The 25,834-nt window shown below is 35.1% G+C and overlaps 1 protein-coding gene across 6 annotated transcripts in view; it reads right to left on the reverse strand.

The window, feature by feature from the left end:
- ICE2 (interactor of little elongation complex ELL subunit 2) overlaps positions 1–25,834 on the reverse strand; it is a 98,550-nt gene that overhangs the window by 41,702 nt on the left and 31,014 nt on the right. For 5 of the 6 annotated variants that reach the window (XM_077128077.1, XM_077128078.1, XM_077128080.1 and 2 more), the window contains 3 exons: positions 8,211–9,213; positions 7,323–7,498; positions 1,951–2,080 (listed from right to left, as the gene is read on the reverse strand). In XM_077128077.1, coding sequence (XP_076984192.1) covers positions 1,951–2,080; positions 7,323–7,498; positions 8,211–9,213 — 1,309 coding nt within the window. Of the gene's footprint in view, positions 1–1,950; positions 2,081–7,322; positions 7,499–8,210; positions 9,214–16,400; positions 16,611–25,834 lie in introns of those variants that run through there. The other variant, XM_077128082.1, reaches the window with a different exon arrangement.

Here is a 25,834-nt window from a genome sequence, read left to right on the forward strand (position 1 = left end):
TATACATTTCAGTGGTATTTATTACATTCACAGTATTGTGTGACCATCACCACCATCTCTAATCAAGACTTCTTCCTAATGTTAAACAGAAACTCAGTACCTCTTAAATAATAACTCTCCATTTCCTCCTCCCCCCAGTTCCTGGTAACCTCTAATCTATTTTCTGTCTCTTTTAATACTTTATTTAACTGGAATCATACAATATCTGCCCTTTTGTGTCTGGCTTAACTCAATATAATGCTTTCAAGGTTCACCAACATATCAGAACTTCATTCCATTTATGGCTGAATAATATTCCACTGTATGTATATATCATCTTTTGTTTATTCATTCATCTGTAAATGGACACTTGGTTGTAAAGTATTTTATATATATATATTTGGATATACTTTTGGATATTGTGAATGCTGCTGCTATAAACACTGGTGTACAAGTATCTGAGCCCCTGCTTCCAATTTTGGGGGGTACAGACCTAGAATTACTAATGACTTTAAGGAATACTTTAGATGAAGCATGCCATTCAATTGTTGTAGTTTTTATCAGTTAAACCACAAATTAAAAACAAAAATAACCCAAAAAACTTTAAAATGTCACAGATCTCTACCATTTGTCAGTATATATTTATCTGATAAGTTTTTGTTTGATCCTTTCCAAAAATGGATGTGACCGGTAACTGCTTTCAAGACTGTTGGTATGTTTGCTAGCAAGAGTTCTTTTGCAGGAATACTGAAATCGTGAATACTGGTTGAAAACTACAGAAATTTCTGGAAGACAAGATTAAGGGGTAATGACTCCACTAATAGTCAAGCAGTGCAAAACCCTTTTTTGGGTTAAGCATAGTAAGCAGACCCTTTATCTTACTAATACTCTCATAAAGTATGAAGACAAAATATTAACTAAAATAAGGAAAAAAATTTTAAGCAAATATATATATTCTTTGATTAAGCAGGAAAAACACATGCACAGCATTTATTATATTCAAGGAATTAAGTTAAGCACTGTAAGAATACAAAGTTTCACCAGAGATGGGATAGGTGTAACAGGAACAATAAAGCGGAAAAAAACAAGTCATGAAAGAAATAAAAAGCAATGAATTGAGAGATCAAAAGAAGAAAAAAATTGATAAAGGGGAAGCTTGAGATGGTTGGGATATACAGAGATATAAGGGATGAAGTGAGATGCCTGGGATTAGGCAATCCAGTTGGGGGGAACAACATCAATAACGATGAACAATCATCCATCATGTGAAGTATGTTAAGTATAAATGGACCTAGCCAATGCAAATTAAACCCTGTCAACTCAAAGAAATTTGTTAGAAAACATATTTATTTTTTTCGTTAATATATACTACTAATTAAAATAAAAATTTAAAAAATAAAATGATTATGTTGCCATTTATATATAACTAAAAAATTTAAATCAATTTAAAACATTTGATTTGTGTCTGGCTTAACTCAATATAATGCTTTCAAGGTTCACCAACATATCAGAACTTCATTCCACTTATGGCTGAATAATTTTTATTGTATGTGTAATCATCTTTTGTTTATTCATTTATTCATCTGTAAATGGACACTTGGTTGTAAAATATTTTATATATATATATATTTGGATATACTTTTGGATATTGTGAATGCTGCTGCTATAAATGTGCTGCCCCACACCCCACCATTTAATCATTGGTGAAGGAATGGTGATTTAATAAAATGAAATGTCAACACAATCGGAAAATTAAACTTACAAGAGTATAAAATGGAACCACTTACAATGGAGTTAAATAGTATTATTTAGGCTGGTCCGATGGTAGTGGGTTATCAGAACTTATTAACATTAGTGTCACTAAAGTTGGTATACAACCCCCCACTGCTAAATTTGACTGGCTAAAAAAAAAAAAAAAGTATTATTTACAAGGAAATTAAAATTGAGAACAAAGCCTCTTATATAACTTACCAACATAAAATGAGCAGTTGGAATGCAATAAACTTTCAGTCCATAAGCGACAAAGTTCATTTTCAGTCAGAGCTTCAACTCCATAACAAGCCTGATACTCCACTTTTGGCAATACATAAACTGGAAATTGCTGCAATGCAAGGTTATATTTTTCAAAGCTCTATTAATTTGCTATTAACAGCAAATACAATTTATCTATGTGGTGCTTTGTGGTTTTTAAAATGCTTTTATGTAATTTTATTTCACCCTTTCAAATAGAGCAGGTATCAGACAGGATGGATACACTTGACCCAGATGGACAGAAGAACCCTTGGTAAAATGTGCAAGACATGGACTGGATAATGGATTGGATAAAAGAGATCTCTTTCTCACCCCAACCACCAACCAAAATCAACATACTTCCACATATATGCATATACTTTATTTCTGTGAGAAAATATGATTGACAGTAGAATCCTACAGAACATAGCCTTTTGATACACAATTACCCAAAGGTTCAAAGTTGGATGTGGAAGCAATAACTACAATATATATTAATTCTAAAAAGGATGAAAAAAGGTGGGAATCCAGGTTTTCATATCTTTAAAGCATTAGTTACATTGTTTCAGGGCTCAAGTACTCTGAACACCTTCTTGTTTTCATTCTATGAAAGTTATGAACCGTAATTCCCACATTAATCCTTGAGGATGTCCTTATCTTTATTAATAAAAAGGTTTTATTCCAGACATTAGAATCTGAGAAATTATCCGGTCAGAGTTTACTGATCAAAAGGAGGATATATAAGGAAATACATCTTTGTCTCTGTGAAATAATATGTTAGCTATGCTCAACTGCGCTCACGCTACTACATTTTTGCCAAAGAGAATTCTGCTCTTAATAAGAGTCTCTCCTTCCAGTTGTGGAAAGAGAAACACATGATTTAATGAACTGACTCAAAGTGATATAAATAATGGGCACTTTTAAAAATTATTCCAAGCTTTCTAAATTCATATATATTTGAAAATAATTCATGAGTATTTTTGAATCCCTGATTGTTGCAAAGTAACAAATTTAGTGGGTTTGGTGAAATGGTGTTGGTAAGAAAAATTCAAATTCAGCAAACTTTCTGTTATCAATAGCAGTGAGCTTCATACAGTTAGAGTCTTTTACAACTTTACAGCAAACAGGAGCTAGAGATAAAGAAAAGCAAACTGAAGATGCAGAAGGTTAAGAAATAAGCTCAAGGAGACACAGCTGGTTATAGAAGAGTTGGAAAAAGAACAACTGATAAAGAAGATCCCTATTCTGGATCATGAATGGATAACAATTATTTCTAGTTTTCTTTTAAAAATTAAAGAAAATATAATATTTCTGGAAAGAAAATACTTTGGAGGACTTTCTTTGATCATACTGCCCTATGTACAAAAGTAAGCTCAGAACCTGGTTTTAATTTCTATGTGTATTCTGCTGCCATCTCCAGGAAACCACAGAAAAGAAGAGTGAATATTTTATACTTCCTTAGTATTCTAAAATAGAAATAAAATTTCAAATACAAAGTTTTCATACTATAAAAATCAAGTTTAGGGCACTGCAATGGTGGCTCAGAAGGCAGAATTCTCGCCTGCCATGCCAGAGACCCGGGTTCAATTTCCAGACTCTGCCCATGCGAAGAAAAAAAATCAAGTTTACTATTTCCTTTTCCCCTTGATCAGTAGCTTCTATTCTCCCCAAGTAAAAGCTTTTCTTGGTTCTCTATTTCCCAATTTCTCACATAAACCTTTTACACATTTACATACATTTCTAAATAGATATTATACAATTAGTAACTTCTCACTAATCCCATTATGTACCTTGTATTCTTTCCTAATACTTGATATCTTAAGGATTTGTTTTCCTGGACTTAGAATGCCAATATAAATGTTAAATTACTGGATCTAAATGTTTGAGCTATTTTAGAATACAGCATTTGAGAAACAGTTAACTAAGACATAAGTTAACTGAGATAGACAATCACAGATAATACTGAATCATCCAAAGTTACTCAGTTTAGATTTCAAAATGAACCCTCTTTACTTCATTCCACCCTATGAGATTGGCTGCTGTTTAAATTTTCCTCTGAAATACAGTTCTCATGTATAAAGCAGAGGCTTTTGTTAAGGAAGAATAAATGTCACTGGATATTAAAATGTTAACCAGTATAACACAGAACTGAACAAAGGAAAACAAAAGAGAGATGAGGTTGAGTATTAGGTCAGAGGCTGAAGAGAATTCTAAGTATTCTAAAGCTTTATCTAAAAAAAAGTTGATTTTTATTATTAATGGGTATACTTTCTTAGCTTATTAAGAGTTTAAATAGTACCCCTTATAAAATTTCTTGAACTAGTGGCCTTAGCCTCCCTTAAGTTCTCTTCTTTAATACTATTCCTTCTCACTACTCAATTTTTCTTTTGCTCAATACCTATTTATTGAGGTTCTGTGGTATAAAATATTTGAGAGAAACAGAAGTGAATAGAACATTATTCCAAGGGGCTTACATTTTATTAAGGGATTTAAATCATGCATATTAAGCTATTATGTAATGACAGGTATTATATGATTAGAATTCACTGAAAATTAAAAAAATTTATTTTGGATTTAGCACAATAAAAAATATAAGGTATCAGATAGGTCTTGAAACTCAGACCAGCTTTCAAATTTATCAATTAATTACATCCTCTTATCCTTTAGTGTGGACACCCCTTCTCAATATGAAAATGTCAGAATGGGCATTGCCCAAAGATCCCTATAGATTGGGAGAAGGATTAAAGGAAAAAGAGGAGGTATAACAGAAAAAATGAGATTTAATAAATGAGTATAGCTGTTGAATCACTATATTAATATTCCTTCTAGCCTCCAGTGTTTTGGAGCAGCTAGAAGGAAAAATCTGAGCTGGTGGAATGGTAGTCCATGACAAACTCTGGGATCTGTTCTGTAACTACTTGTTGAAGTGAGCTTTGAAAATTATTGCTTTTTTCACTCTTCACTTTGTATGTATGTTCTATTTTACAATAAAAAACATTTTAAAAATATAGGGCACATATTTACATATTTTCAGGTGTTTGGCTTTTTAAATTACCAAGTTGTCTCTATAAAGAATTAAACAAGTATTCAAAATTTCCCTGGACTATTCTTATTTAAGAGATAATGGTCATTAACAATTTCTAAATTCTGGAAGGTGATAGATAAATACAAAGCAGTATGAACTCACAGGGTAGAAAGTGAAAGAAATAAACTTAACCCCAAAGTAAATCAGACAGAAGGCAAATAAGAATTAAAAATAAAACCCTGAAAATACAATCCATAGCACTGATACCATATGCATTCAAGATGTTCATGTTTATGACCATTAAATTTATTATAGTTTAGACGAGGAGGGAAAAAATTAGCAAATAAAGTTTTTTAATAGAGGGAATATTAGTATTTACCTGTGAGGAGACCTAGGATATCAAACCTATAGCAGTCACTCAACTTTCTTTTGTAAAAAGCAGTTCTCAATACATTCAGTCCAAACACACTTGGTTTCTAATATTTCAAGTTTGAACCAATGATGAAAACCAAATTACAGGAAGTGGGAATTTCATAATTTAGGAATTTCATAATTTATGCATAATCTTGCTATTTAACAAAGGACAAATACAGTATCAAGTGAAAGATATCCTATCCTGTGCACTGGATTCTGATGGCAAGGTGTATGTCCTAGATCTGGATGGGGTAGCCTTAGGTTTTTCATTATTGTCTGATAATGGCAACTTGGAGAGACTGACACTTCCTTTTTTTTTTTCAGTTACTCTTGAATAGGATAAAATAGCCAGAGGCTTGATCCACAGGGCCAAAGCTAGAACATCACTATTCTTAATTCATCTGATTCCTATTCTAAAACTCATTGACATTCTGAAGTGGTCACTGATGAGTCTTATTGGATGATGGGTTAGAGAGCAAGAAACAGAGACACTAAAACTTGAAAAGAACTAAGTGTATTACGACAAATGTAACCAAAGGAAAAATTCTTAAGAAAAATTAAATAAAGAATGTTTAATATTTTCTACATAATTATTAACAATATAAGCTCCCCCTCTATAGTCATATACGAAAATGTGAACAAATCTCAAAGGGATTAAAGTAAAAATATTTTACTTTAAAATATGTTTCTAAAGTAAAAATGAAAATTTCTAAATTTCTTAACATGAAAAACAGCTTTAATTGTTGAAAGAACCAATTATTGAAATTGTGACAAAAAACTTTTTTTCATGGATTTTTACACAATTTTATTCTGATACTATCAATACAATTTAACATTTGTTCTTTTAATCACATTTAAATATATATTTCAGTACTGTTAACTGCATTCATAAGTTGTATTTCTATTACCAACATCCATCATTCCAAATAAGAGCCCTATATATATTTTTAACCTTTTTTTATTGTATAGTATAACATACATACAAAGCAAAGAAATTAAGAAGGAATAGTTTTCAAAGCGCTCTTCAAAAAGTGGTTACAAGATAGATTCCAGAGTTTGTCATGGGCTGCCATACGATCCGCTCATATTTTTCCTTCTAGCTGCTCCAGAATATAGGAGATTAGTGGGCTTAAATATGTTATCACAATCGACTTTTTTTTCCCTTCTTTTTTTTGTGACCAACAATATATATACAAAAAAGCTACAAATTTCAAAGCACAGCACCACAGTTAGTTGTAGAACATATTTTAGACTTTAGGTTTTTACTTCTAGCTGCTCTAAAATACTGGAGACTAAAAGAGATATCAATTTAATGATTCAGCATTCATATTCACTTAAGTCCTATCTCCTATGTATAATTCCACCAATACCTTTAACCTTTCCATATTTCTCACTGGGGTTGTTTGGGCTATGGCAATTCTAAATTGACAAAAACTTCTTTAACTGAGGAAAACATTTATAACAAGCAGCAAAGGAAACAGCAGGAGAAAAAGAAAGATATTTGGTCTTTTAGCAATTCTAGAAAGATTCTTTAGATATATATGAAAGCCCATCTTTCAAAACTTGGACTCCTAAAATAAGTGAAGGAGTAAGAGAGAAAGAGACTTATTTGGAAATCCAAATACACCGAGAAAGCAGAAATATGTATCAATCTAGGTGAAATTCACAATGGTACATTTTTTTCACAAAGCCTGTATTTTCCATGTAAAATGTAATAGACATTCATGACTATTATATGCAATTAAACAATTCACCTTATTAAAATTGATCTCAGTATTTTACTAGAAAACTTCAACCAGAAAAACTACCAGTGTGATCAACTACTTAAAACAGAAGTTCATAAAATGGCATGTTAAATATTTACCACATTCTAACTCCCCAAAGAACAACTTACTCTTCTGATTTTCTTCCGTTTTTTAGAACGTGGTCTTGTCTCTATTCTCTGGACACTGCATCGCACGAGCAACAATAGATCTTGCAGGCTAAATAACTTATAAACAAAATTTCCTTCCTGAGGAGCTAGATATTCTGATGTATCTTCAACATGATCCTGAAGTTCATATGGCAATCCTTTGAAAATAATTATATTTTCTCATTTTCATTTAAAAATATTATCCATTTATCCATCATAATCCAAGCTAAAACAATTCAATTATCTATTAATGGGTTATTCACATAACAGAAAAATCTGTATTTTAACTTTCTACTTCCTCTACCCAGTTGACCCTCATACTATTAACAATTTCTGTTTACTTTTACTGGAATTTAGCAAATGTGCCAATTAAAACTTTAAAGTAGTCATCCTTTTAACTATGATGGTCACCAACCTCAGGCAAAGTATAAATTAGTGAGACAGTATATGAAGTGAGAAGAAAAAAAAGAGTTCAAAATATAACGTTATTCTGAATTCTGGAAGAGCTGAAGAGAAGTTTATATTTATTTTGCAAAATGGAAAAAGTACGAAACTACAGTCCAACATCAAATATAAGTAAATTGTATCTTAATCAATGTTTATGATGATTTTTGATGCACTCCTCCAACACACTGCCTATGGCTTAGCAGACACTGTATCTACTGGACAAACATAGGCTACAAAACCCATATACCTTTGGGTATACACGTAAAGAGGAGGTTTTGGAAGCTAAAATACTGATTAGTAGACTGATAAATGAAACATCAAAAGTACAACAAAGAGAAAGTAAGTGGATGAGAGATAAAAACCCAAGAAAAAGGAACAGACAAAATAGGTAATATAAAAAGTTACTTAAAAATATTTACTTACGTCCTTTTGGTTTTTGAAATGCAGAAGTCTGCCATACAGACTTTGGCCAACTAGAGGCATCAGAAGGAGTAGAGGATTGCTCAGAAGCAGGAGGCTGTTTAGAATTTTCTACATTCATTAAGGGCAATTCAGGCACTTTTCTGGAAATTGGCTTTAAGAGTTCATCCTGCATTTTTAAAATTTCTCCAACTGGATCAAATTTTTTATATACTCTTTTGATCGGTTTTTTTAAAACACATGATTCTTCAAGACTACATATATTATTAGTCTGGTTTCCTACAGAAGCCTGTTCTGAGGAAGAATTTGGGCTGGCTGGTCTAGAACTTAAATTAGAACACAGAACAGCTGTCTTTCCATTACTATTATTTTTATACTCTGTATCAATGATTAAACGGTCTTCATCTGTATCACTATGGCAGAGATTTACATCTTCAGTCTTAGCTCCTTCTAATATAATAGTCTTTTCCTTTGAATTGTCTGAGTGCTCTAGAATATTTGTTCTTGTATCAGCATATACTTTATCAGCAGTCATATCATTTTTATTAGAGGTTTCAATTTCCTTTGCCTTAATAACTTCCAACTGTAAAGCAGCAGAGGTTTTCAATTCACTATCTTGCAACAAAGATTTGTCAGGATTTGATGCCTTATCACTACATGGTATAAATCCCTGGTCATCTTTCTTTTTGAACTCCTCAGGGCTACCATCTATACCAGTCACTAGTTGTTTCTCCTTTTGCAGCTGTTCCATCAGAATCTGAGATAAACTTCTAGAATTAGCAGAAATGTCTGGCACTATTGGTGCCATGGGTTTAGCTGCAACTTTGGAGGCTATGGGAGCATTTGCCACGCTGGGTACTGTGGAAGTACTTGTTGGACTTGGTGACTTTGATGATTTGGTGGTGCTTACTCCAAAAGTTTCGAGTTCTGTGACATCATCATTAAAATCCAGATCAAAATTTTCAAGAGTCTCAATTCTTCGGCATTCATTAACTTCATAAGATATCTGAAGAAAATATATTAATAGACTATTAGCAAAAATTAGCAACAAACTGTAATTAAATAATTTAACTTAACCTGCCCCCACCCCCACCCCAAGTGCAGCCCAATCCACCTCTCTGGCATCCCTCTGAGCACTGCCACCCCTTCCCTGTTCCCTACAGGCTGCTGCCAATGCATAAAGGCTGCGGGCACTGACCTCCGTACCTAGGCTACCCCTGTCCCCCTGCCCATAGTGTCACACAGCCTCACTCCGTCCCTGCTGAGCTCTGCGCATCCATTCATGGCACTCCCAGGCCCACGCATGTGCAGTCATGTCATTCAGCCCTGGGAAACTGCACTTTACAGCAGTTCTAGAACTATGCATGTACACAGCCCTCAGCCACACTTCCCAGCTCTGAGAAAGTGCCGACCTGTGCAGCCAGGTCACATCTGCCTCCAATCCATGAAGGCCTAATGCCAACCTGCTGCCACAGCTACAGGCATGCACACAAAGGGCCCATGACTTAAAACAGTGCACACCAGGGTTACACCCCCCAGACAGGTGCACCCATATAGCTACGTCCTCCCTGTTTGTTGGGCACACACATTCACAAGCATTAGTGTAACATCCCCAACCCACATCAATACCTGCCCTGTAATAAATCACTGCCCTGGGTGCCCCACCCCATGCCCTGCTCCCTGCTGTACAACAATCCTACGAACACAAGGCCTTAGACTACTGAAAGAAATCAACTCCTAAAGCAAATCCATCAAGATCTTTACACGCCATGAAGACAGCAGAAGATCACTAAGCATATCACGATGCAGACAGATATAGCCTTGCTCAATGACCAAAGTAAAACACCAGTGGAGACACAGACACTGGAACAACTAAGCAAAGATGTTCATACAACTCTATTAAATAAAATAAGTGGGATAACAAATGACAGAAAGGAGATCAAGAAGACAACAGAGGAACATAAAGAGGAATTTGAAAGGATAAATAGAAAAAAGCAGGTATCACAGAGATTAAAAACTTTCTTGACCAAATAAAAAACATAAAGAGGCACACAATACCAGATTTGAAGAGAGAGAAGAAAGAATAAGTGATACAGAGGACCGGATAATTGTCTTCAAAGACTCCAAACACCAAATGGCAAAAATGATGGAAAAAATTGAATTGGAACTCAGGGAAATGATAGACAAAACAAAGCACAGAAATATAAGAATGACTTGTGTCCCAGAAGGAGAACAGAGGAGTAACGGGCTAGGAAGAGTAGTTGAGGATATGATGGGGGAAAACTCCCCAACCCACTTAAAGGACATAAATATACAAGTCAAAGAAGACCAAAGAACTCCAAACAGAATAAAACCAAACAGGGCTTCCACAAGGCACATACTAATCACTCTATCAAATGTTTAAGAGAAGCAGAAAATCCTAAAAGTAGTAAAAGGAAAACAATCTACTAAAAACAAGAGAAACCAAATAAAATTGAGTTCAGACTACTCAACTAGCACCCTGGAGGTGAGAAGGCAGTGGTATGATATATTCAAGATCCTGAAAGAGAAAGATTTTCAGCCAAGAATTCTGTACCCAGCCAAATCGTACTTCAAAACTGAGGGAAAGATTAAAGTTTTCACAGACAAAGAAGCCCTGAAAGAATCTGTCAACAACAGATCGGCCCTACAAGAAATTCTAAAAGGAGTTCTGCTGCCTGAAGAAAAAAAAAACACAAGAGAAGGAGGTCGGCAAGAGGGGACAAAATTGAAGAGTATCACTAAGGGTAATTTAAAAAACACAAAGAGAAAGAGGGAAAAGAATATACAGATCTGACAAATAAAATTAAAAAGATGATGGATTCAAGAAATGCCTTTTCAGTAATAACTTTGAGTGTTAATGGATTAAATTTACCAACTAAAAGATACAGATTGGCAGAATGGATTAAGAAACATAATCCAGCCATATGCTGCTTACAAGAGATTCATCTTAGATACAAGGATACAAACAGACTGAAAGTGAAAGGATGGAAAAAAATTTTCCATGCAAGCTATTACCAAAAGAAAGCAGTAGCTATTCTAATATCAGACAAAATAGACTTTAAATGTAAAGACATCATAAGAGACAAAAAAGGACACTATATACTAATTAAAGGGTCCATTCACCAAGAAAATATAACAATCATAAATGTTCATGCTCCCAATCAAGGAACTCCAAAGTACATGAGACAGACATTGGCAAAACTGAAGGGAGCGATAGATGTTTCAACAATAATAGTAGGAGATCAATACACCATTCTCCTCTATAGATAGAACAATCAGACAGAAGATCAACAAGGAAACAGAGAGGTTAAATAACTTGATAAATAAATTAGACCTAACAGACATATACAGGTCACTGCACCCCAAAGCACAGGGATATACATTCTTCTCTAGTGCTCATGGAACATCCTCCAGGATAGATCATATGCTGGGGCACAAAACACTGAAATTATTCAAAGCACTTTCTCTGATCACAATGGGATGAAGTTGGATCTCAATATCACCAAAGAATGAGGACATTCACAAATATATGGAGATCAAATAACACACTCTTAAACAACCAAACAACCAGTGGGTCAAAGAAGAAATTGCTAGAGAAATCAGTAGCTATCTGGAGATGAATGAATATGAGAATACAACTTATCAGAACTTATGGGATGTGGCAAAGGCTGTGTTGAGAGGGAAATATATTGCCCTAAATGCCCATATTAAAAAACAAGGGCAGGCGGGTCATGGTGGCTCAGGGGACAGAGTTCTCACCTGCCGTGCAGGAGACCCAGGTTCGATTCCCAGTGACTGCCCATGTAAAAAAAAAAAAAAAAACAAGAAAGAGCAAAAATTGAGGACTTAACAGCACACCTGGAGGAACTTAAGAAAGAACATCAAACTAACCCCAAAGCAAACAGAAGAAGAGAAATAATAAAGATTAAAGCAGAGATAAATGAATGAGAGAACAAAAGAACAATGGAAAGAATCAATAAAATGAAAAGTTGGTTTTTTGAGAAAATCAATAAAATTGATGGGTCACTAGCAAGACTGACAAAGAAAAAGAGAGAGAGAGGTTGCAAATAAACAAAATCAGAAATAAGAAGGGGTGCATTACCACAGACTGTGAAGAAATCAAAGAAATCATAAGAGGATACTATGAACAACTAATCACCAACAAACTAGACAACTTAGATGAAATGGACAAATTCCTGGATACACAAAACAAGCTACAATGACTCAGGAAGAAACAGAAGATCTCAACAAAACAATCACAAGTAAAGATATTCAAACAATGATCAAAAATTTTCCTACAAAGAAAAACCCAGGGCCAGATGGCTTCACACAGGAATTTTATTGAACATTCCATAAATAACACCAATGCTGCTCAAACTTTTCCAGAAAATTGAGGAAAAAACTCTACCTAATTCATTTTATGAAGCTAATATTTTAATACCAAAACCAGGTAAGGAGGCTATAAGAAAGGAAAACTACAGGCCAATCTCCCTAATGAACACAGATGGAAAAATTTGCAATAAAATATTATAAAATCGAATCCAACAGCACATTAAAAGAATTATACGTCATGACCAAGTGGCATTTATACCAGAAATGCAAGGATGGTTCAATACAAGAAAATCAATTAATGTAATACAGCACATTAACAAAACGTAAGGGAAAAATCACATGATCAACTCGATGATGAAAAGGCATTCAAAAAAATTCAGCATCCTTTTCTAATAAAAACACTCTAAAAGATAGGAATCAGAGGAAACTATCTCAATATGATAAACGGAATATATGAAAAACTGATTAGCCAGCATCATACCCAATGGAGAGAGACTGAAAGCTTTCCCCCTAAGATCAAGACAAGATACCCACCCTGATCATTATTATTCAACATTGTGCTAGAAGTTCTAGCTAGAGCACTCAGGCAGGACGAAGAAATAAAAGGCATCCAAATAGGAAAGGAAGAAGTAAAACTCTCATTATTTGCAGATGACATGATACTATACTTGGAAGATCCTGAGAAATTTACAGCAAAGTTACCTGAGCTAAAAACAAATTCAGAAAGGCGGCGGGATATAAAATTAATGTGCAAAAATCAGTAACATTTCTATACACAAACAATGACCTAGCTGAGGAGTCAGTTAAAGAAAAAATTCCATTCAAAACAGCAACTAAAAGAATCAAGTACTTAGGAATGAACTGAACTAGGGATGTAAAGGACTCGTAGACAGAAAACTGTATAACATTGCAGAAAAAAAAAAATCAAAGGAGACCAAAATAGGTGGAAAGACATTCCCTGCTCATGGATGGGAAGGCTAAATATAGTTAAGACATCAATTCTCCCCTAACTGATCTACAGATTCAACACAGTACCAATAAAAATTCCACCAACCTACTTTGAAGATTTGGAAAAGCTAACTACCAAATTCATCTGGAAGGGAAAGAGACCCCGAATAGCTAAAAGAATCTTAAAAAAAAAAAAAAAAAGAACAAAGTGGGAGAATTAACATTCCTTGACTCTAAAACCTATTACAAAGCCACAGTGGTCAAAACAGCATGGTACTGGCACAAAGATAAGAGCACTGACCAATGGAATCAGGAGTGCAGAAATAGGCCACCAAATCTACAGTCAACTGATTTCTGACAAGACCCCCAAATCCTCTGCACTGGGACAAAACAGTCTTTTAACTATTTGGGCATGGAAGACCTGGATATCAATAGCCAAAGGAATAAAAAGGAGCCCTACTTTACACCCTACACAAAAATGAACTCAAAGTAGATCAAACACCTAAATATAACAATTAGTGCCATAAAGCTTCTAGAAGAAAACATAGGGAAATATCTTCAAGATCTAATAATTGAAGATAGCTTCCTAAACTTTAGCACAAACCCAAAGCACAAGCAACAAGAAAAAAAAATAAATGGGAACTCCTCAAAATCAAAATCATATGCTTCTGTACTTCAAAAGACTTTGTCAAAAAAGGTGAAGAGGCAGCCAACTCAATGGGAGAAAATATTTGGAAATCACATATCAGACAAAGGTTTGATTTCCTGTATATATAAAGAAATCATATAACTCAATAACAAAAGAACAAACAATCCAATTATAAAATGGGCTAAAGAAATGAATAGGCATTTTTCTGAAGAGCAAATACGGATGGCTCAAAAGCACATGAAGAGGGCAGGCCATGGTAGCTCAGTGGTAGAGTTCTCACCTGCCAGGCCTGGGTTTGATTCCCAGTGCCTGCCCATGCAAAAATAAATAAATAAATAAAAGCACACAAAGAGAAGCTCGTTTTACTTGGCTACAAGGGAAACACAGATTAAGGCTACAATGAGATACCACCTCACACCTATAAGGGTAGTTGCTATGAAACAAATAGGAAACTATAAATGTTGGGGAGGATGTGGAGAAACTGGGACATTTATGCACCGCTGGTGGGAATGTATAATGGTGCAGCCACTATGAAAGACTGTTTCGCAGTTCCTTAGGAAACTAAATATCAAGTTGCCCTATGACCCAGCAATAGCACTACTTGGTATATAACCATAACAGCAGAAAGCAACGACACAAACAGACATTTGCACACCAATATTCATAGCAACATTATTCACAATCACCAAAAGATGGAAACAAACCAAATGCCCAGAAACAGATAAGTGGATCAACATATTGTGGTATATATATACGATGGAACATCATGCAGCAGTAAGACAAAATGATGTCCTGAAGCACATGACAAGACGGATGAGGCTTGAGGATATAATGCTGAGTGCAATTAGCCAGACACAAAAGGATAGACATTATATGATTCCACTTTTATGACCAGCATAAGGGTTTAATCAGAGGCTTACAATACAGAATATAGGGGATTTAGAGATACACAGAAGCTAGAGATGGGTAAACTGTTAGCTAATGAGATTGAACTACAATGTAAAGGAATAGATAGGAGTGAAGGTGGTTCTCTAGTGGGTCTATAAGTAATATTACCATATTGAAGATGAACAAGATTGAAAGAGGTTGTATAGACCTACGTGTCCCACTGATTAACACTAGAAATATGAATGAGTTCTAAGAATTACTTCAAAGATATGATTCTTGTATAAACAGTGTTGAAGTCCAGGGTACAGGGGGAAAACTGCTATTGCATGCTATGAGCTATGTTCAAAAGGAAACCATTAGCACTACCACAGCAACAGGAGAGGTAAATGATGCAGGGAGGGACAAGACTAAAGAGAAGGTTTAGATCTCCTATTTGGTGAGGGTATGTTAACTGGTTTTCTTTCTCTTGGGAACAATGAAATTATCTAAACTTGAGAATGCTAATGGACTGTGGACCTTGGGCCCTCTACATGATGCCTGATGAACGCAGGTGGTTGAAGGATGCACTGATGGAGAAGTAGATCGGTGAACAATGGTGTATACTTATGAATGAAGGTTGTGCTGCTACAAAAAGGAACAAAGTTGTGAGGCATGCAACAATGTGAATGAACATGTGGGACATCTGGTGAGACAAAATAAGCCAGAAACAAAAGAACAATGGTATGGTCACCTTTAGAAAATGCTTATAAGAAAACAGGGGCTTAGACTATAAGCTCTTAGAGCAGACACATTAAGTCCGGAGTAGTGATTATTATTCCTGGATTTGAGAGGCTATTTTATATATATAACCTGACATTTAGAGATAAGAACAAAGCTGAACAGGTTGGGGCGAAAGTGATTCAGAACGTGGGGCTAAAGTAATTCAGAACGTAGGACAAAGGAAGATAGTGCCTATATTTTAGAACCACACATACTCTTTGACACCAATGGAAGAAAAGGTTTATTTGGTCTGGAACTGAAATCTTCTGTAGTGAATAATTTAATTCAACCTATCTGTACAGCTCATTTGAACAAATGAAACACAGGGAGTACAGAATAAGAAAGAGGTCCTTTAATTCTATATTGATTATTGTAACGCCTACATACATCCTAGAGCATATTAAGTGATAATCAAAAAGTATTGGCAAAGTCTCCTGAGGGAGGGGAGAAAGAATATGGAACTATTAAACCTTACCATCAGGGAATCCCCTGATACTGTGTCAAACTTAAGGGACATCCAAATCAATAGGCCATGCCCTCAATCATGAGGCTTACTCTTGTGAAGCTTATGTAGGTAGTGGAGAAGCTTAGATTACCTATAGGCATGCCTAAGAGTTACTTCTGGAGGACCTCTGTTGTTGCTCAGATGTGGCCTCAGTCTCTTTAAGCTCAACTCTGCAACTGAAATCATTGCTCTCCTCACTACGTGGGATATGACATTCAGGGGCGAAAGTCTCTCTGGCAATGTTGGAAATGATACCCAGGGATGAATCCAGACCTGGCACTGTGGGATCAATAATTCCATCCTGACCAAAAGAGGGAAAAGAAGTATAATTAATAAAGTATTAGTGGCAGAGAGAGTTCAAATAGAGTCAAGCAGCTACTCTGGAGGTTGTTCTTATGCAAGCTTCAGTTAGACCTTGCTACATATGATAACCTGCCAACCTCCAACCAGGACCATTTCAGCCAATCCTAAAGAACACCTAGGGCAATATGTAAGATTCCACAACTGTTCCAGGCACTAGAATAACTTTCCAGAAACCTACAACCTCCAGATGGGTCCTGAAACCTAGTCCAGCCTTTCCAGAACATCAGACACTTCCATCTCCCTACCCCATATTAGTGACCGACCCTTCCAATACAAAAAATCCAGACTTGCCATAGCCCAAACAACCCTATAGAGGGGGATGGAAAGATCAAAGGTGATGGTGGAGTTATACAGAGAAGATAGGATCTGACAAATGAATATGAATGCTGAACATTGAATTGATAACTTCCAGTCTCCAGTATTTTAGAGGAGCTAGAAGTAAAAACCTAAAATTGTGAAATTGTAACCCATGCCAAAGTCTGAAATATGTTCTACAATTAATTGTGGTGTGTGCTTTGAATATAGCTTTTTTTGTATATATGTTATTGGTCACAAAAAAAAAGAAGGAAAAAAGTCGATTGTGATGATAAAAACATATTTAAGCTCTTTGACCTCCTATATTCTGGAGCAGCTAAGAAGTAAAAATATGAGAAGACTGTACGAAAGCCCATGACAAACTCTGGTATTTGCCCTGTAAATACTCGTTTAAGAGTGCTTTGAAAACTATTGCTTTTCATTTCTTTGCTTTGTATATATGTTATACTATACAATAAAAGAAGTTTATAAAAAAAAAAACAACAAAATTTGATTCTTTAAAGAAAATCAATAAAATTGAAGGACCACTAGCAAGGCTGACAAATAAAAAAAGAGGCACATAAACAAAATCAGAAATGAAAGGAGATTGTCACAACAGACCCTGAAAAAATAAAGAAATCATAAGAGGATACTATAACCAACTATACGCCAACAAACTAGACAAGTCAGATGAAATGGACAAATTTCTGAAAACCCACAAACAAGCTACACCGATTCAGGAAGAAATAAAAGATCTGAACAAAACAATCACAAGTAAAGAGATTCACTCAGTCATCAAAAATCTTCTTACAAAGAAAAGCCCAGGGCCAGATGGTTTCACAGAGGAATTTTATCTAACATTCCAAAAAGAAATAACACCAATTCTGCTCAAACTTTGCCAAAGTATTGAGGAAAAAGGAACACTACCTAACTCATTTTATGAAGCTAATATCATTTTAATACCAAAACTGGGTAAAGAGGCTATAAGAAAGGAAAACTACAGGCCAATCTCCCTTATGAACATAGACGCAAAAATTCTCAACAAAATACTAGCAAATCAATTCAACACATTAAAAGAATTGTACACCATGACCAAGTGAGGTTTATACCTGTTATGCAAGGATGGTTCAACACAAGAAAATCAATTAATGTAATACAGCACATTAACAAACTTGAAAGGGAAAATCATCCGATCATCTCGACTGATGCTGAAAAAGCATTCAGCAAAATTCAATATCCTTTTCTGATAAAATACACTTCAAAAGGTAGGAATCAAAGGTAACTTTCTCAATATGATAAAGGGAATATATGGCAAACTGATAGTCATATAGCCAGCATCACATTCAACAGAGAGACTGAAAGCTTTCTCCCTAAGATTGGAAATGAGACAAGGATGCCCTCTGTCATCACTATTATTCAATACTGTACTAGAAGTTCTAGCTAGAACAATCAGGGAGGAAAAAGAAATAAAAGGCATCCAAATTGGAAAGGAAGAAGTAGAACTTTCATTATTTGCAGATGACATGATACTATACTTGGAAAATCCTGAGATATCTACAAAAAAGTTATGTGAGCTAATAAATTCAGCAAGGTAGTGGGATATAAAATTAATGTGCGTATATCAGTAAGTTTCTATACACAAACAATGACCTAATTGAGGAGTCAGTTAAGGAAAAAATTCCATTCAAAATAACAACTAAAAGAATCAAATATCTAGGAATGAACTTAACTAGGGACATAAAGGACTTGTACACTAAAACTACATAACATTGCTAACAGAAATCAAAGAAGATTTCTTCTTTGAAACAAATAGGTGAAAAGACATTCCTGCTCATGAATAGGAAGGTTAAACATATTTAAGATGTCACTTCTACCAAAATTAACCTACAGATTCAACACGGTACCAATCAAAATTCCAACAACCTACTTTGAACACTTGCAAAAGCTAGTTACCAAATTCATCTGGAAGGGAAAGAGACCCTGAATAGCTAAAAGTAGGAGGATTAAGACTTCCTGATTTTAAAACTTATCATAAAGCCACAGTGGTCAAAACAGCATGATACTGGCATAAAGACAGTACTGATCAACAGAATCGAATCGAGAGTACAGAAACAGACCACCAAATCTATGGTCAACTGATTTTTGACAAGGCCCCCAAATCCACTGAACTGAGACACAATGGTCTTTTCAATAAATGAGCATGGGAAAACTGGCTGTCAATAGCCAAAAGAATGAAAGAGGACCCTTACCTTACACCCTACACAAAAATTAACTCGGGGTGGTGCAATGGTGGCTCAGCAGGCAAAATTCTCGTCTGACATGCCTAAGACCCACATTCGTTTCCTAGAGCCTGCCCATTAAAAAAAAAACCCAGAAAACCTCAAAGTGGATCAAATACCTAAATATAAGAACTAGTACCATAAAGCTCTTAGAAGAAAATGTAGGGAAACATCTTCAATGCCTAGTAATGGGGGTAGCTTCCTAAACTTTACACCCAGAGCACAAGCAACAAAAGTAAAAAAAAGGGAACCCTTCAAAATCAAATGCTTTTGCATCTCAAAAGACTGTTGTCAAAAAGGTGGAGAGAGGATGTGTAAAAAATAAACAAATAACAGGGGGAACAAAGGTTAAAGGAAATCGAGCAGATTGAAATACTAGTGGTCAATGAGAGGGAGGGGTGTGGAGTATGGTATGTATGAGTTCTTTCTTATTTCTTTTGCTAGAGTTAAAGGTTCAAAAAAATGATTACGGTGATGAATACACAACTAAGTTATGATAATGTGAGCCACTTATTGTAATCATGTCAAGAATGTTTGTATGCCAAGAATGTTTGCATGTTAAGTTTTTACAATAAAAATATTATATTAAAAACAAGGTGAAGAGGCATCCGACACGATGTGGGAAAATATTGGGAAATTACACATTGGACAAAAGTTTGATATCCTGCATACATAAAGAAATCATACAACTCAACAACAAAAGAACAAACAACCTAATCATAAAACGGGCTAAAGATATGAATAGGCATTTTTCTGAAAAGCATATACAGATGTCTAAAAAGTACATGAAAAGATGCTGGCATTAGATATAAGGGAAATGCAAATCAAGCCTACAAGTGTTACCACCTCACACCTGTAAGAATGGGTGCTATTAAACAAACTATAAATGTTGGAGATGATGTGGACAAATTGGGACACTTATGCACTGTTGGTGGGAATGTGTAACGGTACAGCCGCTATGGAAGACAGTTTGGCAGTTCCTTAGGAAACTAAATATCAAGTTGCCTTATGACCTGGCAATAGCACTACTCAGTATATACCCAGAAGAGCTGAAAGCAGTGACAAAAACAGATATATAAACCGATGCTCATAGCAGATATGAAGGAGGTTCACTAGTGGGTCTCTAAGTAACATTACTATATTGAAGGGAAACATGATTGAAAGGGGTTGTACAGACCTATGTATCCAACTGATGAACACTAGAAATATAAATAAGTTCTTGCATGAACTACTTCAAAGGTATGAATCTTGTACAAAGAATGTGTAAGTTTGGGGTACAGGGGGAAACTGCTATTGCATGCTATGGGCTATGTTTAGCAGGAAAACAGCAAGAGTACCACAGCAACACCAGGGGTAAATAAAGGAGGGAAGGACAAGAATTAAGGGGAGGCTTAGATTTTCTATTTGGTGAGGGTGTGTTTATTGGTTATCATTCTCTTAGAAACAATGAAATTATCTAAAATTGAGAGTATTGATGGACTGTTGACTTTGGACATTATACGTGATGCCTAAGAATGGAGGTGGCTGAAGGACACATAGACTAAGAAGTAGATTGGCGAACAAAGGTGTAAACATATGATCGAATATTGTGCTGCTACAAAAAGGAATGAGGTTGTGAGGCATGCAGCATTGTGAATGAACCTGTAGGACATTTGGTGAGGCAAAATAAGGCAGAAACAAAAGTGCAATTATTGTATGGTCCCATTTAGAAGATGCTTATAAGAAAACAGGGGCCTTGATTATAAGCTCTCTTAGCAGTCAATTTAGTCCAGAGTGGTAATTATTATTTCTGAATTTTGAGAAGCTGTTTTATATATGTATTATCTGGTATTGAGAGATAAGAATGAAGCCAATCATGTCAGGATTAAGGTAATTCAAACAGGGGTAAGGAAGACACTGACTGTATTTCAGAACCTTGTCTACTCTTTGAGACCAAAGGAAGAAGGTTTATTCTGTCCAGAGCCTAACTTTTCTATAGTACATAATCTAACTCAAACTGTCTGGATAGATCATTTAAATAATCCAAACACAGGGAGACCAGAATGAGACTGAACACCTATAATCCTGTATAGCTTAAGGTAATGCCTAGACACATCCCAGAATATATTAAGCAGATAATCAAAAAGTATTGGCAAAAAAAAGTATTGGCAAAGTCCCTTGTGGGATGAGAGAAAAAAATCTGGAACTATTAAACTTTAAGCACTGGGGAAACCCCTGATACTGTGTCAAATGTTAGGGACACCCAAATCAACAGGCCAAGCCCCTGATCTTGACACTTGCTTTTGTGAAGCTTACATATGTAAAAGAGCTTAGCCTTCCTATAGGTATGCCTAAGAGTTACTTCCTGAGGACCTCTTTTGTTACTTAGACCTGGCCTCACTCTCTTTAAGCCCAACTCTGCAAGTGAAGTCACTGCCCTCCCCTATGGCTGGGACATGACATACAGGGGTGAAAGTCTCCCTGGTGGCATGGGAGATGACTCCCAGGGATGAGCCTGGCCCTGGTTCCATGGGATCAACAATGTCATGCTGACCAAAAAGGGGAAAACAAATGGGACAAGTAAGGTTTCAGTAGCTCAGAGAGTTAAAATAGAGTCAAAAGGCTATTCTGGCGGTCGCACTTATGCAAGCTTCAGTTAGACATTGCCACCTATCATAACTTGCCAAACCCCAACCATAGCCATTCCAGCCAACCCTAAAGAACACCTAGGGCACTATATATGATTCTACAAAGCTTCTATACACTAGGGTAACTTTTCAAAATACTACAACCTCCAGATGGGTCCCTGGACCAGATAAGCCCTGAAACCTAGAGGGTCCAGCCTCTCCAGAACATCAACCAGTTCCATTCCCCTACTCCATATTATCGACATCCCTTTCCAATATGAAAAAGTTAGAATGGGCATAGCCCAAATACCTCTAAAGGGTGGGAGAAAGATCAATGGTGACGGTAGAGTTAAACAGAGAAGGTAGTGCTTAATAAATAAGTATGATTGATGAATTATTATACTGATATTTCTTTTAGTCTGCAGTATCTTAGAGCACCTAGAAGTAAAAATCTAAAATTGTAGAATTGTAGCCCATATAAAACTTTAAAATCTGTTCTATAACTAGTTGTGGTTATGCGCTTTGAAATTTATTGCTTTTTTGTGTATGTTATTTTTCACAAAGAAGAAAAAAAAGTCAATTGTGATAATAAAAAAGAAATATTCCTTCTAGCCTCCAATATTCTGGAGTAGCTAGAAGGAAAAATCTGAGATGATGGAATGATAGCTTATGACGAACTCTGGGTTCTGTCCTGTAAGTATTCATTGAGGAGTGTTTTGAAAATTACTTCTTTTTCCTTTCTTTGCTTTTGTATATATGATATATTATACAATTTAAAAAGTTAAAAAAAAATAGGACATGACATCAAGAAATAAAAGAGAATAATAACAATATTAGTGTTGAAGCAGAATTCAGTGCAAAAAGCAGGAAATAGGAAAAGGAGGAAAGCTATGTTGAAAAAAGATGAAATCCATAATGAATAGATACTGGTCATGAATTGTGATATGCTAAACAAAATCATAATATGCAATCAAAATTTAAAAAGAAACACAATTATACTAGGTCAATAACACACTGACTCTAGGGAATAATAAATAGGGATATAGAAGGTATGAATACTATTAAACAACTGAAAAAATACATTAAATGACTGAAAAAATAATATATGAATGACTGCAAACATATGTGTAAGTCCCTCCAGAGAATCCAACAGGTATTTTTAAAAGTGGACTATAAATTAATCTACAAAGAAAACCTTAATATAGCAAAAAGCAGATGAACTACTAAGGTCTTATTCTCTGTTTAGAAAGAAATTAGAGATCATTTAAGAAAAGTTTACATAAAGAACAGTAAACCTCAAGCACTTGGAAAATAAAAAAGATGCCAAATTGTTGGATAAAAGAGGAAAGCAAAATGATAATCACAGAATATTTGGAAAACACAAGATTTTAAACACTTGACAGTAAAACTCATGAGTTGAGACTAAAGCTACCTTCATATAAGTATCATAAGTATTCATTTAAGTATCATTCATAGCCTTCTCAAGAAAGTAGGAAAATGATAAAATGAAATTGAATAAATATATAATAAAAATTTAATGAATTAAACGTTTTTCTAATTTCCAGCAGAAAAGACAAATACAATGTGAATTTACTGGGGGAAAACCTTTGGCAAATCTAGACAAAGAAAAAAAATAAAGAAAATACAAATACAGAAAATATGGAGCAACAGAAGGGACAGAAACAGATGAGTTTTTTTTTGTTTTTTAAATAAGAGAAGATTGTATAAAACACCATGCAGATACATTTTAAAATCTTGAAATGGAACAAGACCTGAGGCAATTAAATTTTCATTCAAGATTACTGTCATGAAACTAAACACATAAAATTTCTGGTCAAACAGGAATCATCAAAACTGACTAGAAAATTAGAATATTCCAATAACCCTGTGAAAAAAAGTGTGAGGATGGAGGAAATTGGCTTAAAATACTTTCAAAAATAGCACTGGGCTCAGGAGTTTTTATCGGTAATTCTTTTCAATAGCATACCATATGAGATGGTGTCAAAACAAACTGAAAGCTTCAGAATTTATTCTATGAGGTTAGTATAACCTTGACACCTAAACTTGACACAATGTGAAAAAAACAAAAACAAAAACTGGAATCTATGGACCAATCAGGTTTAATGTAAAAACCTCAAAATATGCAGAAGAGTAAAATTTAGCAATGTATTTAAAAATAATACATCATGCGTGACTTTAGGATTGCAAAGACAGCTTAATGTCAGAAGATATATGAACATAATACCTCATATCAGTAACAAGAGCTGCTACTTATTGAAGAACACTATATGCCAGACACTTTTCTAAGCATGTGTATGTATTAACTCATTTAAATCCTCAAAACAACTCAATAAGGCAGGTCCTTATATTATTATCCACATTAAATACTTAGAAAACCGAGACTGAGGGAGGTTAAGAAACCTGTGCAAGGTTACACAGTTAGTGAAAAGTAGTGTCAGGATTTAAACCTAAATTATAGTTTGGCTCTCTTTATTGATCACAACAGAGCCCAAGAAGGCATTTATTTAAACTGAATACCCACTATTGATGAATGAAACAATCAACAAACCCTTTTAGTAAACTAGGATGAATACTTACTTAATGTCGATAAAAGAGTAATTTATTTACTCTAAAAACTAAAATCTTGCCTATTAAAATCCAGTATAAAAAAAAAATCCAGCACAAGATATTCCTGTTCACTAACATCACCATTATATCTGGAAGTTCTAGAGACTGCACAAAGATATAAAGCAAAAAAAGAGATAAATCTGTTGGAAAAGAGAACATTATCAATATTTGCATTTTTTTTTTTTTTTAGTCTAGAAAATCAACCAACAAATTATTTGAATAAGATTCTTCAGTTAGTACACAGATTAAAAAATGTACAAAAATTCCAAGACACTTCCAGGATGCCACATATCATTGGCCCCCACTTCCCTTCTATATTCTCTGATTACATCTTCTACTATCTGTTCCTACATTCTATTCCAGCCACAGTGGCTTCTTTACTACACCAGATAATCCAGGCTCTCTTCCATTTTAGGATCTTTCCAATAGCTTTTCTTTCTGCCTAGAATCCTTTTACCTCTGACAGCCAAATGGCTAACTGCCTTACCTCCTTCAAGTCTCTGCTCAAGTGCCATCTTTTCCACAAGGCCTTCCGGCCCCTATTTTAAACGGCATTTTGTCTATCAGTCTTTCTGTCTCCTTACGATTTATGCTTTGCCTGCATCAGCATATAGTTGGGCTTCATTTTTTAATCAAGTATAGTAATTTGTCCTTTATCTGGAGTAGTTCAGACCATTTACATTTTATGTGATTACTAAAATTTTTTAGCTTAAATCTAAAATCTTAACTATTTATTTTGATCTGTTCCATCCTGTGCGGGTTTGAATCTATGGTGGACTCCAGAAAAGCCATGCCCTTTAATCCTCATTCAATATTGTTGGGTGGGAGCATTTTGATTGTTTCCATGAAGATGTGACCCACCCAATTGTGGGTGGTAACTTTTGATTAGTTGATTTCCATGGAGGTGTGTCTCCAGCCACTGAAGGTGGAGTTGCTTATTGGAATACTTTAAAAGAGGAAACATTTTGGAGAGAATCTTTTTGGCAGAGCCATGAAAAAGTTAGCAGGCACCGCCATGTTTGCCACGTGCCCTTCCAGTTGAAAGAGAAACGTTGAACGTCATCGGCCTTCGTAAACCAAGGTATCTTTCCCCAGATGCCTTAAACTGGACGTTTCTATAATCTGTTTTAATTGGGACATTTTCTCAGCCTTAGAACTGTAAACTAGTAACTTATTAAATTCCCCTTTTTAAAAGCCATTTTGTTTCTGGTATATTGCGTTCTGACAGCTAGCAAACTAGCACACACCCCTCCTGCACTTCTTTCTCTTCACTTTTGCCTCCTTTTGGACTGAGAGAATTACTTATCAGTCCACTTACACTCTTAATAGTTAAGGCATGATGCACTCTTTATTTT

The sequence above is a fragment of the Tamandua tetradactyla genome, chromosome 14 (genome assembly GCF_023851605.1).
Source record: "Tamandua tetradactyla isolate mTamTet1 chromosome 14, mTamTet1.pri, whole genome shotgun sequence".
NCBI classification, from domain to species: Eukaryota; Metazoa; Chordata; class Mammalia; order Pilosa; family Myrmecophagidae; genus Tamandua; species Tamandua tetradactyla.